General features: G+C 36.3%; 1 protein-coding gene across 1 annotated transcript in view; it reads right to left on the reverse strand.

Annotated features, from left to right (window-relative positions):
- Positions 1 to 10,817: 10,817 nt before the first annotated feature.
- The window catches only part of LOC124596275, a 549,311-nt gene continuing 544,068 nt past the window's right edge, over positions 10,818 to 16,060 (reverse strand). The window contains exon 9 of the mRNA XM_047135358.1: positions 10,818 to 14,635. Within this exon, the coding sequence (XP_046991314.1) occupies positions 14,120 to 14,635 (516 nt within the window). The 3' untranslated portion in view covers positions 10,818 to 14,119. The remainder of the gene's footprint in view (positions 14,636 to 16,060) is intronic.

Here is a 16,060-nt window from a genome sequence, read left to right on the forward strand (position 1 = left end):
CTTGAACCACTCCACCATACTCCTGGCCTTATGACATAGAGAATTATCTTGTTGAAAAATGCCACTGCCACGAAGGGGTGTATGTGGTCTTCAACCGGTATACGATACTCCTTGGCTATCACGGTGCTTTGAAGAGCTCCACTGGACCCATGGATGCACATGTGAATGTTCCCCAGAGTATAATGGAGCCATCACCAGCTTGTCTCTGTCCTGCAGTACAGGTGTCAAGGAGTTGTTCCCACGAAAGACGACTGATTCGCACCCTCTCTTTGGCATGAAGAAGGAGGTATCAGGATTCATCAGACCATGGAGCACTCTGCCACAGTACCAATGTCCAGTGTCGGGGGTCACATGCCCATTTCAGTCGTAGTTGCCTATGCTGTGGTGTTAACATTGGCACATGCATAGGTCATCGACTGTGGAGACCTATTGTTATGAGTGTTCAATTTACTGTGTTCAGATATACTTTTACTCTGCCCAGCTTTAAAGTCTGACATTAGTTCCACCAAAGTTCACTGCCTGTCCTGTTTTACCAGTCTGCCCAGCCTATGATGTCCAACATCTACAACGAGGGGTGGCTATCCAACCCCACTGCATCTGGACATGGTTTCACCTTGGTTCTGCCACACATTGAAGACACTCACCACAGCACTTCTTGAACGCCCAACAAGTTGTGAAGTTTCTACAGTGCTCGTGCCAAGCCTCCGGGCCATCACAATCTGCCCTTGGTGAAACTCAGATCATGAGCCTTCACCATTCTACATATGGACAGCATGCTCACTGATACTACATGTGCCTGGTGTGTGTCTGACTAGCAGTCATTCCTCACCATGTGACACTGCTATCACCCGGATGAGTTTATGTCAATAGTAAGTCAGTGGTCATAATGTTCTGGCTGATCAGAGTACATGTGTATATTACAGCTCTACTGTACTATTCACATTTCTCCTGCATTCCTTATAGACGAGTAGTATACCTTATAGCTCTTCGTTAGTGAAATAATCAGCAGTAGACACATGTGAACTACACAGACATAATTTACAGCTGCATTTCATCTCTTCCCTCTTTCTATTAGACTACTCCTTATACTAACATGATGAATGTCCTTTTTTGAGTATGAACTAATGAAGTTTTTTATAAGACAAGGATCAGTTTGATGTTCAAATTGGAGAAATTCTAAATAAAGTAATTCTCTGAAATTACTTTCAGTATTACCAAGTGTAAAATCCAAATGTTACAGATCAGTGAGAAATTACTATTGTTCTATTTGGAAAAAAAGATTCGGAAAGTAACTTCCGACCAGCCACGAAATGGAAACCGCTGTGAAAATCCAAAATGTTGTCTTCACAGCCAGAGGTTCATGTGAGCAGGGATGAAATTCAGGGGGAGCCATTTACAGGCTGTATTATGGGTGATCAAACACTTCCCATCAAAAATGCTGCAGGAGCATCTTCTTTGCCCCTGCAGAATGTGGCTGAGAATTTTCTTGAAGAGCAAAATGCATGACAGTTATGCTATGTGGCTGCGTAACTTCAGGAAATATTTCTCACCAGGACCTTGTACTTGGTGGGAGACACTATTTTCTAGGCATGTTTACATTCTCAGAACTGAAAAGAGTGATGTGACATGATCGACAGATGTACTCAACACATCTGTGCAAAGCTTCATCAAATTTTCACAGTGGCTTCCGTTTCAGGGCAAGCTGGAAGTAACTTTCTGAATAGCGCTTGCATTTGTCATTTAGGATGTGTTCCTTATAATTTATCTGGGTGAAAAAGTATTATATCATCACAAACGGTTCCAAAAATTCTGTAATTGAGGTTTACAGCTTAGATGACTCACTATGTGTTTTGAAAATTAATTGAAGTGGCTGCCAAAATCTTGAAACCCATAAATTACTTCTTTTGCAGTATTGTCAATTGCCACTGTAAAAACAAAACAACAACCACATGAAAATACTGAGCAGAGGATTGAATGTATCATCATTAAAAACTAAAAAATCTATGTAACATTCCAAAAAGTGTAAGTCTTGAGGTACTGAAAGCAGATGATTTTTTAAATACTGTAACATAGCCAAACTATAGTAGGAAAAATTAGTCAAGAAAACAGTTAAATTATAGAGAGCAGAATGGCTGGCAAATGCATACCATAAGGAGGTGAAATTCCTTGTACTGCTGATAGAAAGACTTTAAAATTAGAAAATACTTTACTCTCCTTTTGGTAGAGGGGGAAGAAAGAGAACATTGTTGGGATAGGTAGGAAATACATATATTTTTTAATGCTTACACTCATTTTCCAGATCATTTTCATCTTAATATTATTTGTTGATAATATTATTTGTTGATAATTTACCTCCAGTAATACTTTGCAAAGAAACCAGGCCATTGAATTAATTCAGGATATTCAATGATATGACTTTGGTGACCTCCTGCTCCCTTCTTACCTCTTAAGGAAGGAACATCCAAGTTGCAAAGGCTACAAATAGTATTTTCTACACCAAAATATAGTGTGCTTCTCTAGGTTATTAGTTTGATACTTAGTATACCAGTGTCTATTTGAAAATATTTGTGGTTGTAGCTTGTGATAGGTGTATTTAATATTCACTCACAGATTTATTATAAGTCACTGCATCCCACAGACACAGAAGGAAAGTGGAATTAGTTACATACACTATCTTTGCTAATAGTTTTGAGTGTGTTTACCTCGATGCAACTAAATGAATAAAAAATAATGCTGTCTAATTTGACACATATTATAATGTTCTGAGATTGGCACTGACAGAAAAAGAAGTTGCTTCCTGTATTCTTTTAGAGATAATAAACTATACAAAACAGAAAAAGTAAGAGATTTTCAGCTGTTTCATAGTCACACAGCCACCTTCTAGAGATACTTTTAGTCTTAAAAAGTTAATGACTCACATTCCCCAGAAAATCATACCTTTCAGATCAATTGTATATACACCACATAAGGCATACAACCATACATCTTATGGAGACCTCATTTAATACCCTGACAGTCTTACACTCACTTTCTAGATCATTTACAAAATGTTATTTGATATAAATAAGCAGATGTTTAACTGCATTATTGATTTAAAACCATTATTACTTTGGAAAAGAAATCCAAGCTAATACAGAGTAGTCAGTTAAGATGTTAAGCACAAGATTCATTCCACTGGATGCTACTGATATCAGCACAAGTATTGTACTTACTTCTCCAAGTACTACAGAATGAACTTTAATTACTCTTCTGAAGTCCAGATGTAGAAAGTTTTTCGAGGTGATCATTACCATGACGTATAGTTCATACATGCCTAGGTAGAATGTCACACTGTATAATGACATATGTGAAAGATTGAAAGCCATGTATTAGTATCACTGAGGCAAGCAGTACCTGGAGGAGTTAATGCATCCTCAAGAGAGAGTGGAGTAAGCAAGCAGATGGCACATCATTCAGACAGCCACAAAAACAGCCAAATATCCCCACATTCAATACATTTTTACTCAATAAATTTTTGTATGAGCTGCAAAAGGTTCCTTCCACTCAGTTTATCTTATAGAGATCTGTAGTCCCTGTACACACTCAAATCCTTGCATCACAGCACCGTAGCAAGCTGTGATCTCTTTACTTCCTCTCATTTTGCCATCTGCCTCCTTAAATTCATTTTTGCATAATTACTATTAACATGCATGCGTATAATCTGCATTTCCATAGAAGAGGAATGTTGGTCCTCAGTCTTAAGGAATATAGCGCCAGGTCTAATTTTGGGCTTAGTTTTATGTATGTAATTAATTTCCTAATTTTGACCACTCCTAGTTAATATCTTTTGCTACAGATCATTACAGGGGGGGGGGGGGGGGGGAATTAGTAACTGTTTTGTGACTTAGATTCTATTGTTGAATAATAAACAAATATAAATTCCGTACTAATTATAAAAATTTGAAAGAAGAGCTACTAGGAGTCTTAAAGTATTTATTTGGCTCCATTCGAAAACACATCAGTAATTCCAAAACAATTACCAGGTTTGTTAAAAGTATTGTTTGTATAACTACATCTGTTAGTTTCATTATTTAAACAAATAATTCAGCCTAACCTTTGTGGTAGAAGGAACTATTAAAAAAGGAGGAATTTTTCGATGTATTCAGTTAACTGAATGAGTTATGTTTGAATTGTAATTTCTGTAATGTAAACATCAAGCAATGTATAGTTCCAGTGTCCGTTATTGTGAAGATATATAAAGGACCGATGTTTGGTCCCAAGACAGTCAGTCCACAGCCGATTTTCAGACGTGAAACATGTGCTGATTAGATTAACAACAATGCATCAACTTAACAGTGAAATAAATGTAACACAAACAGGACGTGTGTTAGAACAATTAATGAAAATGTCTGTTTAAATCATTTGAAAAGTAGTGTCACAAATATTGTATTATTCTCCAACAACTGTGAACTGTGTGGTTAGGTTTTTACTGATCACAGATGTTCAACAGCAAACTATTATAGTAGTATGCTGATGCTGCCTGCAAACTGTTAATGGGGCTAATGAACATTTACCAGTAGTGAGCTGGCCATAAAATTGTATAATATTGGGGGGTTGTGAACAGTGAAAGTAAAAAACTGTGAAATGCAATTCTGCAACTGTCAGCTACATCATTTACAGGAGTCAGTGTTGAACTTCCACCTCCCATTTTTCAGGCAGTTTAACAATGCAATATGTTGACATCAAAGACTGTCAATGAAGAAATAAAGCAGGCAAATGTCGCAAGGGGGAAGGGAGAGAGTGAGAATGAGAATGAGAGAGAGAGAGAGAGACTCGAATAGATTCAAAAGTTCTCTAATCAAACGAAAGAAATTCATACCATCAGAAACAACATGTGAGGTGAAGTAATAGATCTAGTGTTTGAACTTTAAACCACTTTGCTTGACTTCTCTCTGAATTGATGTATGTCTACTTTTTGCACTCATAAAATCTTTATTTTCTGTTGCTTACTACTGCTGTCAAATTTCATACTAGGTGCAGGCACAGTACTGATATGATTTCAAATGTTTCAAATGGCTGTAAGCGCTATGTGACTTAACATCTGAGGTCATCAGACCCCTAGACTTAGAACTACTTAAACCTAACTAACATAAGGACAACACACACATCCATGCCCGAGGCAGGATTTGAACCTGCGACCGTAGCAGCAGCACGGTTCTGGACTGAAGCACCTATAACCACTCGGCCACCACAGCTGGCTATTGATATGAATTTGATAGGAATCATTACAATAATGAAAAATCCTGTGTTCTTGTAAATATGTAAATATGACTGATACAAGGATAATGTCCTCTTAACGGAATGAATAACTACTGACATATTGCATAGTGAGCTGTTACTTGAGAGTGTCACAACACCCACAATTGCATTTATATATAATCTTACTAACTGTCTAAACAAAATATGGTTTCACTTTTAAAAAGAGTAAGTTTATATTCACTAGATCACTGTTGGTGGAATGCATGCCGATTCACATAAACAAGATTTTCATCCCCCAGAAAGATCGAAATACCTGTGTAAAGCATGTTGGCGGATGGTTTTCAAGTTCTTCCACTGATACTCCATATCTTCATCATGAAGAATGAATGCTTGACATGGATGCTAATCATATATGTTTTCCTATATTTCCTACCACCTGTAGTTATCAATGCTTTAAGAGCTTTATGTTCACTGTTTTTCTACTTTATGGTGAATGAATAGAAACATTTATATCTCTTGGTAAGATGCTGCCCTCATGGTATTGTTATCTAGCTCACTGCTCAATTAGTTTTGAGAAAGATAGTTGAAAAAAAAATCTCATACAGTATCTTGTCCCAGCATTTGTTTTAATCATGTTACTCTCCCATTAGACAGATGGAGAACTGAAATTTTTCCTTATTGTAACAGATGATCAGCAAATTTACCAGCAGTACTGTCCAAGTATCCTGCCACCACAGCTCCTGAGATGATAGTCTACAAAACTATCCAATTACCATCTTTGCTCCACTTTTGAAACTTAATCTTCACTCACACTATTTTGCATCTTTTAATAACTTCACCAGATATTACAGCAATTTTTTACAGCATTAAATAAGGCACCACCACTGGCATCCAGCCTCTACTTGTAATATAGAGGCTGATTCAGGTAATAATATTCTGGAATCATTTAAGATATTGAAATTCTGTTTTCACACATATAAAGAGGAAGCAAGTGCTCATTCAATTACATATATTCTTTCTCAAAGCTGTATTAACCACAACAGTATTGGTATTAACTTTGCTTTTCAGCCTTAACTATTGTAATTACTCTTGTTTCTATTTACTTAAAATTCTCACCTCTCAAAAAACAGTACATTAAAAGCAGCACGACTTCACCTTCATTATATTACTCTCACATGTTACTCTCACATGATATGACTTAACCATAAATCATTACAGTCATCGTCATCACTGTTGTTGCCACCACCACCACCACCACCACCACCACCACCACCACCACCACCACCACAGCAGCTTTTAAACCACAATAATTTAAAATGATACGAATTGCACTGGCAGTTCAGTGAAACCAAACCACTAAGGTGAGCAGGATGTAACTGAAGTGTCACAGATTGAAGGCCCATTATGGATATGGTTGTAAATATTGATCTGTATAATGTTTATCTGTGTGCTTTCTGTAGTACTGACTTCTTGTAATACGAGTAATTATGTGTAATACTAAGAACATTGCCAGAGATTTGCTTGTGTGCTTATGTCTTGTGTTTTCTAAATTTAAGAATCCTGAACATCATATGACATAAGAGTACAGGATTAAGGACATGTATTTAGTTTCTTGAATGATAAAAACAATGGACTGTGAAGGAATTATCCTAATGGGACAGAAATTTGTACCTGCGATGTACGTGTACAGATAAACAAATCATTTACAATTTCAGAAAAATTGAACAATTTATTCAAGAGGAAGAGCACTTCACAAATTGAGCAAGTCAATAATGCATTCGTCCACCTCTGTCTTTTATGCAAGCTGTTATTCAGCTTGGCACTTATTGATAGAGTTATTGGATATCCTCCTGAGGCATAGTGTGCCGGATTCTGCCCAATTGGTGCATTAGACTGTCAAAATCCTGAGCTGGTTGGGGGTCCTGCCCCTATTGCTCCAAACATGCTCAGTTGAGGAGAGATTTGGTGACCTCGATAGCCAAGGTAAGGTTCAACAAGAATGAAGACAAGCAGTAGAAACTCTCACTGCGTGCAGGTAGGTATTATTTTGTTGAAGTGTAAGCCCTGGATGGCTTGAAACGAAGGGCATCAAAACAGGGCACAGAATATAGTCGACATACCACAGTGCTGTAAGGGTGCCACAAATGACAACTGCTGTGGTCCTGCTATGAAACGTAGTGTTACACCAGACCATGTCGGGCCATACCACTGGCAACAGTACGGTAGGTATCCAACTGTTGTCAGAGCATCTCTAGACACATCTTTACTGGTCATCATGGCTCAATTCGAAGCATGTGGCTCAAGGTGCCCCAGACAGCAGTGGGATACCAACTGTAACCATCATCCATCATATGGCCCAGCAACCAGGAGTGATGGTCAAGGGTGCCGTTTCTTTTCTCAGCAGAACCCCTTTGGTTGTTATCTACAGCATCCTTACAACACAGTGATATGTTGGCGATATTCTCTGCCCCATTTGCTGCCCTTGCAAGCCATCCTGGGCTTACATTTCAGCAAGATAACATTCGCCCACACATAGTGAGAGTTTCTACTGCTTGTTTTCGTGCTTTTGAAACCCTGCCTTTGCCAGCACAGTCATCATATTTCTCCCTGATTGAGAACATGTGGAGCATTAGAGGCGGGCCATCCAACCAGCTTGGGATTTGTAGCAATTGGACAGAATCTGGCACAATATCCCTCAGCAGGACATCCAACAATTCTATCAATCAATGCCAATTTGAGTAACTACTTGAGTAAGGGCCAGGGGTGGTAAATCATCCAATTTCACTGAAATTGTAATAATTTGTTTGTCTTTGTATGTACATGTCATCCACCATCTTCCATCCCAACTGGGTAATTAATTCATTATGCTTCTTCTTCTTCTTCTTCTTCTTCTTCTTCTTCTTCTAATTCTTCCTTAAGAGTGTGCATTCATATTATTACCTGATAAAAGAAGTTTTCCTTAGATGAAAATTATCTGCTATGTAGACTGTCCTACTCCTAACAGATACCATTAACTGGGTTTAACTCTGCTGAACTTTCCAAATTGTGTACGATTGAGTGGAATATAGTATTTGAGTTTGCTTCTCCATTTTTTTCACTTCAAAGACACAATTATGATTACAGCAGACAAGCAGAACTAATACCCTATACAACACATGATAAACTTCAGGAAATCTCCTCTTTCAGAATGAATATTAAGGATGAGTAATGACAGACACATTTAGGAATGCTAATACTCAGTACATTTATTTGTTTAATTGGTAATAATTTACACACTTTTAGTATTTACACTGTTCATATGATACACAAAACATAAAAAATATACACAACATTATAATGTATGTGATTGTATAATGTATAATATATCACATGTATAACAACACATAATTACAATCCACAAATACTTTGCCAAGCTCTCAAGATGCCAAGCAACCACTTAAGCTCATAACCAGAATTCATGTAAACAATAATACAAGACACATTCACTCAAGACTGTCCTGAGCACCAATGGAATGAATTTTCATATTATTGCTGAGCTATTCCTGGAGTTATACAAAAACTACAATTATTCAGATGTGAAATTCCACTTTTGAGTATTTCGGATATAAAAATCTGAAACCTAATTCTTACATGCAGATAACATTCATTGCAGCATCAGAGCTTTACAACCAGTTGTTCTAACAACTGAAAGCCAGAAAAAGTCGAGCCAAGTCTAAGTTCAAGTCCATCACCTTCTCTGAAGCTTGGAGATAAGGGATATACAAATCTTTTTATACTACAAAGATACATTTTTGGCATTTCTTATCTTATATGTCATGTTATCTTCAGTGACATGAAGAGTGGACAATCTTTCTAAATGTAATAGTACATATCACTTGCTTAAAAAACACAGACTATCAGCTAATTTTAGAAAAAAAATATGAGTTCTTTGCCAGCTATAATCTTTGTAATGGGATGTACAGAATATAGTTCTTGGAGCCATACTCAAACAGCACAGTCCATGTTTATAATAAATCGTACCAACTTCCACAAATAGAGGACAACATAGAAGAAAAAAATTTACATAAATAAAAAAGAGACTTAAGATACAGCATATACTCATGTTAATGAGCTTTGGGAAGATACATATGTAATACTTTTGGATCCTGTCAGTCACTCAGTCAACATTTAACTACACTGGGGGAGACCATGTTTTATAAGCTGTTATTACCACTAATAAAACAATGTCCTTTGGTAATATTTTGTTCTCGAGGTGGAAATGGTATGTGTAGGAAAGGAGGTTGGGGGGGGGGGGGGGGGGAGGGGGTGGTTACTGATACTACCACAGTATATTACTATTAATCCTTGTCTCGTTGTAAAGGTAGCTGCTGCTTTTAATAGATCATAAGAATGCTGCATACTTGAAGGTAAAAATGTATTCTTTGATTCATTTACCAAATACAAATGTTTAAATTATGATGGCTATAGCAGCAACAAATAAGCACTCTCACTCTACTCTTCGACCAAAAATGGGATAGTATGTCACAACACACGAAAACAAACTCTACTAAAGGTATGCTTAGATACAACAATTTATTGCTTTACAATCATGATTTAAATAACTTGTTAAAAACTAATATCAACTGGTGAAAGAAGATACAGCAATCAGTCGCAACTCATGATTACTGTAGCAGATCTACATTTCAGTCACTGAGTGACAATCTTCATTGTACCAAAGAGTTCAATTTCAACTTCTGATGTGTATAGTACAAGAAAGACTATGCCAAATAATGACTAAAATGTGTTAACTTTATCCACTGTGTTGAAGATGGTTACTCAGTGACCAAAATCTGCTACAATAATCCCAAGTTGCATTTCATTACTGTGCCTCCTTTTACCACTCGAAATAAGTATGTTCACTGAGCACTTACAGGTTCCAGATGAAGTCAAATCTAAAAAAGAAACTAGTATTTTCATATTTTATCCAATCCAGTATCCTTTACAACACTGCATACCATATTGAAAGTGTTAGTTGAATGATTTTATTTTCACTCTCATCTTAAGAAAAATTGGAACAATGATTTTCTGAAACACTATTGAAACTTTTGACAAAAACTGTTGTTTTTTCTTTTGTTCCTTGTTTGTAAGTTGGTAGTCTCACAAAATCGTATGATTTTTACACTGAATTCCAAAAATACACATACATCAATAATTTTTTCTCATTCATACTGTGAACAGCTGCTACAGCCATCTAATGATACTTACAGGAACTAAATTTTATTGCAGTTCAGTTTTGTCTGAACAAGGAGTATAAATCTTTTAACAAATACTGTTAAAAACATTACCACAATTATCCATGAATGACAATCTGAAATAATAAAAATAACAACAGAGTACTATACTAAAGTACAGAATTTCTGTCTAAAGCAATTCAGTAGCATTTCATAGGTTTTAATTCAGTAAGGAGCAGACAAAGAAAAGACTGGTTCCAACTCACAACGAAAGTTTGAACACACACACACACACACACACACACACACACACACACACACACACACACACACACACACACACTCTCTCTCTCTCTCTCTCTGTCTCTCTCTCTCTCTCTCTCTCTCTCTCTCTCTCTCTCTCTCTCTCTCATATATATATATGCACGCAAAAAATCAGGAAACTGAAACATATCTCTCAATATTGTAATTTCAAGTATACTGATATGAAAGAGTTCCAACAGCAACAATAACATATTTCTAATTCAGTTTTCTGAGATTTAACATGCAGGTGTAAGTATATTTAGCAACTTTTTCCAAGGCTCTTGTTTATTAGTGCCTTGTGTGTATTCAGTGTTAAGAACCTGGTTCATAAATGATCTAGCACAACTAACAAAACATACCTTAAATGCATGCAGTGTCTGGAAATACAGGGTCAGATTGAAACTAATATGTACTCAAAACTACAGAGGAAATGTTTTTGTTAACTGTTTTTACAGTCACTTTCCTATCACAACTAGCTCCTTTGAATACGTATTTCAGTTAATGTGCCATTGAGAGGGTGCTATTAACCATCAAAGCAAAAATAGTGAACATAATGTTGGCAAAAATCAAACAATGGAAATGCCAGTTAGGAATATCAACAATGTAGGAAAAGATAGATTGCTACTTATCATAAAAATGACACGTTAAGTTGCAGACAGGCGCGATTAATAGACACACATAAGCTTTCACTTTCTCTTTTTCCAATGAAGGCTGTGGCTGAAAGCTTAGTAAGTGTCATTTAATTGTCCCTGTCTGCAGCTTAAAGTGTCATCTTTATGCTAAGTAACAATCTATCATTTCCTTCAATGTTGAACGTAAGACTGGAATATAATTGGAAGATGTCCTAACAATGTTTAAACACAGGAAAATGAGAGAACCCAACAGCCATCTTATTGAGTTACCTTGAAATCTCCATAAAAATCAACAACAAAATAAGTACTCATCTAGTTTTATGGCAAATACGTGTGTACTTACAATTCAGTGATTAGAGACCATACCTATTCAGAAAGGAAATGTGTTAGAGGGATGGGGAGGGAATGAAAGAGAGAGAGAGAGAGAGAGAGAGAGAGAGAGAGAGAGAGAGAGAGAGAGAGAGAGAGAATCAGTGCAAACATATCCAAAGTGGCATATTCTCTTCTTGCCAGTTCATGGGAAAACAAATTTCAAAATGATAAAAAGTAAGCACCAGACATATAAAGCACCAGATGTATACATGAATTTATTTGAAGATGGGAAATTATTTTTTCATTACAACATTATATGTGCATTTTGTTGTTGATGACTGCTTCTAACAGTGTCCCCATATATACTCAGTTCTCCAGGACGGGACTTTAAAGTAATTGATTTTGTGTAACAAATATGCCAGATTTAATAAGTCAGGTGAGTAAAGAAAACACACTAAATATTGTAAAAACAGATATCTTAGCATGGTTTACAGCTGTATATTTTAACACCAATATAACAGCTGTAATAAAAAGAAAAGATGCACTAACAGTTGCAAAAAGATATTCCTGTAATTATATTAGCATTGGAACATCCACAATAAATAGTTTTCAGAACTGCTACCGTTTTTGAAAAACTGAGTGCTGCCAGGCTGGGAATTCTCTAAACCTACGGAACACCTATCTAGCATGCTACGTTATAAATACTTCGAAATGGAAGAGGAGCAAGGTAGAGGTGTGGGTTGGGTGGGGGGGGGGGGGTGAGAGCTACTGCTCTACTTACCAGCCACTTAACTTTGACTCATCCCCCTCCCCCTCCCACACACACACAAACTTCCTCCCTCTATTCTCCCACTGGTATTAATGTATGAATTTGCTCCTTTTTCCTTATCTCAACCTCATTACCACAGCACACATTGCTTGAAGTATGAACTACCAGTCACATGAAATGCTCTAATATTCATAAATAAATGAGTTAATACAAAACATTATGTTCAGTTCATAGCTCACAGTTTTAATGATTTGGGTTGTCATAATCTTTCATGGTTGTTTGTCTGAAAAAAATCCCCTTGGGCTTATAGCCAAGTCATTTCAAAATAAATACTTGACTTCTACAGTTGTCTGGGCCATAATCAGGAGTAACACTAATGACCACAATGACTAGCACAATGTTCCACTCATACAGATGATACAGCAATAACTGGTATCTTCCACGGAAGGTGCAGGCATCATTCTGGCTCCTCTTGGAAAGATTCCAGATGTTGCTTCCTCACCTATACATGTGGAGTACTGTGCCAGTAACAGCAATTTTATCCAGTCAAAATGATGTGACTGGAAACACTGAAAATTTTACTCGTGTTTATAGATGTTTGGTGCATCTCTTCAATATCAGATACAACACTACAACTCACATGACCTCAGCCTGGCTAACATTCCTCAAAATATAAATAAACTTTGTAGGAGAATGAAAATCAAATTAATAACCAACAGTTCACCTTAGACATCTGTGTTTTTTTAATTAATTTGTCTTGGGTAAAATGAGTAGAGAACAATACAAAAGAGCAAATAAATTTAGCAGCTGACAGTGTATTTCTTGTCTAGAAAGGATATTGGCATATTTTTCATAAATGGAAAGCTCTTCATCTTATGTTTTTCTCTCCTCAATTATTTACATGTTAAAAACAATGTTTTGTTTGGATTCAGAATACAGATACATGGAATTATGTAGCCAGTATACAAAACATGTTTAATTTATGCATGGGGTCCCATGAAACACATTACAAATGAAACTAAGGAATAATGATAGTGTTTCCTAAAAGGGAGGAGGAAGATACCGAGTGACTTTCTTCCTGTTCTCTGCAAATTTCTGTACTGCGCATCTGGCCTATTCTTCATCTCACTTAAGACAAAAAAGTGTGAAGATTCTTTTTAGCATAACTACAGTCAGCAAAGGCAAAAAGCTTATGCTTTGCTTGGTTTCATAACAAAAGCCAAAAGTCAAACTACATCAAAGATTTGGAAATTATCTTACAAAAGCAAAGTCTAAACACCAGCAAATGCAATTAAATGCTCCATTAAAATATTGATTACAAAAGAGCACCATATTATGTCACCAAATTACTAACATCCAATTCAGAACATCCATTCCATAAATACAACAGATGTATTTTTAGAAAATTTTACATCAGTAACCATAAGCAGTACTAATTAGAGATGGCATCCCCACATACTTTCAGCATTCTATCATGCAAACAGCATTCTTAACCACCATATTCCTACTAATCTGTGGTTAAAATTTCATTTGTAATAGACATATGCTGCACATTAACTGTTAATGTCTTTTCACACAGTAGTTCATGGTTGTAAATAGAATGAAACAGTGTCTCACCATTAGAAGATCAGAAAGGAAAACAATTCAAATTAATTTCAGTATTCAGTATGTTGACCTCCTGGTGTGATACAAAAGTTTCGTGTAGAAATTACTTTTGATAAAAATTTTGTTGGTGTATGAAATGCTTCTATCATCATTTCAGGTGCCCTGTTCTCCAATGAATCACACTCTGTCAATCCTTCACATCGTGATGAAGTATGCAGGTGATGGTCTTGGACGTGTACATTTTTGCTAGATACAATTTCATTATTCAATACACTTTCAGAGTCATTGATACTGTCAAAAAATTCAGAGGAGGAGGAGTTGCCATCAACAATAATGTTACTGTCACTGTTTACATCTTGGCTTTGTAAGTTAAGTTGAGATGTCAAACTTTTGAAATCAATCTCATCACTTGTTTTTGGTGAAAGTTCCACTTCTTGGTCAGGAAAATGGTTGAGGGAATCCGAAAATGAATCTGCATCATGATGATCATCATGGTGACTGCCATGTGTCTCTCCTGTTGCGGAAGAACACTGTTTTGGCTCTAGACTATCAGATGCTGTTAAAACCTGTCAGCAGACACAAGAAAGTAAGCAAACAAATGTCACAGATTGCAAACATGATGCACAAGTTTGATGGGTTGAAACAGTTAAAGCTATTTTAACCATGTGTGTCCCTATTACAATTATGCACAAGATAATTCCCGTTCCAAAATAAATGTAAGTGGTCGCAGTTAGAGAAGTTAGAAAACTAAGCAAGTCTTACTGGTTGCTGTACTCATGAAGTCCCTTAGTTATATTATGTAAGCACTTAAAGACATCTATTTTATTTCAATCAAGTTCCTTGAAGCCAGTGATCATCTACAGACCCACAGCAAGATTTAAAATACTATATCAGCATATCTACATTGTTCTATTATTAGTAAGTGCAAGTTGGTTCCTGAAGCATAAGATTCTGTCACGCAAGAACAAGGGTGATATAGCTTATGCTAAAGCATGTGAAATTTATTCTCTAAAATGTATGTGGAAAGCGTGAAAATATCATGTGCAAAACAGTCGACACCATCATTTCTTTCATACTATGCATTACATTAAGCATAAAAAATATCTGCTATAAAATCAGGAGCATTATATTGTCACAGCACTTCCAGCCACCAAAGATAACAAATATAACATTTCTTATCATTATTTCACTTGGAGCATTGAATAAATGCTTAATGAAATTTCCTACAAGGTCTTGGAATTAGATTTCTATCAAGTGGAAACTCTACTAGTTAAAAAGCTATGAATGTTCAGTACTAAAAATTTTACATGAACTGTAACATTCTATCATTTACAGGTTGTCTTATAACATAAACTCTGTTGTGCTGCATTAAAACTTGTTTTGCTGAGACAAATTAATAGGAGAACTATAGTAAGAGTCCAGTTGTGGGCATAAAGAGATGTTCTTAGCACTCATCAGTTGTGAAAAAATATTAATCAACTACAGGGATAATACATCAACAAAAATAACCAATTTTTGAAAATATAATGTAATTGGCTAGACCTAGACAAAAAATCTATTCACCAAGCAGCAGCAGGAGAAAACAAATATTAAAGTGATAGAAATGTGCAAGCTTTTACAACCAGTGGCTTCTTATCCTGGCAAGGGTCAAAGGAAAGGGAAGAGATATGAAGGAAAAGAACTGGTGAGGTTTATAACACAGGGAGAGTTACGTAAAAATCATCCAGAGCCCCTTCTCACCCTGTCCAGTAAGCCTTCCATGACCCAGAATTCTGGGTAACTTTTCTGTAACTCTCCCCACTTCCTAAAACTGTTAAGTTCTTTTTCTTCATTCCCTTCCTTTCCCTTCCACCCTTCTGCCAGAAAAAGGAGCCACTGGCTCTGAAAGCTTGCAGATTTCTGTAACTTCTGTGTGTATCTTCTACTGCAGCTGCTTCATGAGCAGATTTTTTATCTATCCAATTATATCAGCTAGAAAGACTGATAGCATT

Source organism: Schistocerca americana, chromosome 1, assembly GCF_021461395.2.
Source record: "Schistocerca americana isolate TAMUIC-IGC-003095 chromosome 1, iqSchAmer2.1, whole genome shotgun sequence".
NCBI lineage: Eukaryota > Metazoa > Arthropoda > Insecta > Orthoptera > Acrididae > Schistocerca > Schistocerca americana.